Source organism: Wasmannia auropunctata, unplaced genomic scaffold (assembly GCF_000956235.1).
Source record: "Wasmannia auropunctata unplaced genomic scaffold, wasmannia.A_1.0 LD336043.1, whole genome shotgun sequence".
Classification (NCBI taxonomy): domain Eukaryota; kingdom Metazoa; phylum Arthropoda; class Insecta; order Hymenoptera; family Formicidae; genus Wasmannia; species Wasmannia auropunctata.
Window position 1 is genome coordinate 1,103,335 of NW_012026847.1, and position 678 is coordinate 1,104,012.

General features: G+C 45.6%; 2 protein-coding genes across 2 annotated transcripts in view; one reads left to right on the forward strand and one right to left on the reverse strand.

Annotated features, from left to right (window-relative positions):
- Nucleotides 1-678, forward strand: part of LOC105451855 — a 7,064-nt gene that overhangs the window by 1,038 nt on the left and 5,348 nt on the right. The gene's annotated exons all lie outside the window — the stretch shown is intronic.
- Nucleotides 331-678, reverse strand: part of LOC105451854 — a 1,651-nt gene continuing 1,303 nt past the window's right edge. Inside the window, exon 4 of the mRNA XM_011692547.1 lies at nt 331-446. Coding sequence (XP_011690849.1) covers nt 331-446 — 116 coding nt within the window. The remainder of the gene's footprint in view (nt 447-678) is intronic.

A 678-nucleotide genomic window follows, 5' to 3' on the forward strand; every position in this document is an offset into this window, starting at 1 on the left:
TATCGAGTCGACCCGTATATTCCTAAGGCAAGGATCTGTTTCTCGTGCTATCGAATTGGACATATCAGGAAAGAATGTAAGAGCAAATCCAGATGCGTATTCTGTGGGCTGGAACCACATAATGATGAAGTTTGCCCGCAAAAAAATAATGAGCCACAATGCATCAACTGTAAAGCTAAGCACCTGGCAACCTCACACCTTTGTCCTACCATGATTAAGCATAAAGATATCATTAAACTTGCGTCCAGCAAAAACATTCCTTTAATTGATGCTAAGAAACTCATCGCTGATCCCCATGCGTCAGAGAGTGTCATAGAAATGGATTCTAATTCAGCGGCCAATAGCTCTGCCATTGATTTTACCTCTGATCCCCGGGGTTTTCCTAGTCTCCCTTCCTCTCGTGCACAGAAATCTCCTACTCAATCCTCCTCTTCGAACTCCACTAGCTATAGTGATCACAATAGATTCGAAATTTTAAATGGCCTTGATCCATGGCAAGCGGTGAACTCTCAAAGATTTCAAGGTTCCGCATCGCATAGCTATGCGCAGGTTTCCTCTGGAGTGCGGCGTGTTAGCTTTCCACGTCAAGGCGCCGTAAATTTCAACGGGGGTTCGGCTACTGGAAATGGAAAGGGTGACCCCCCTCCTCCTCGCTTAGGTTCAACAGGCGGAAATCAT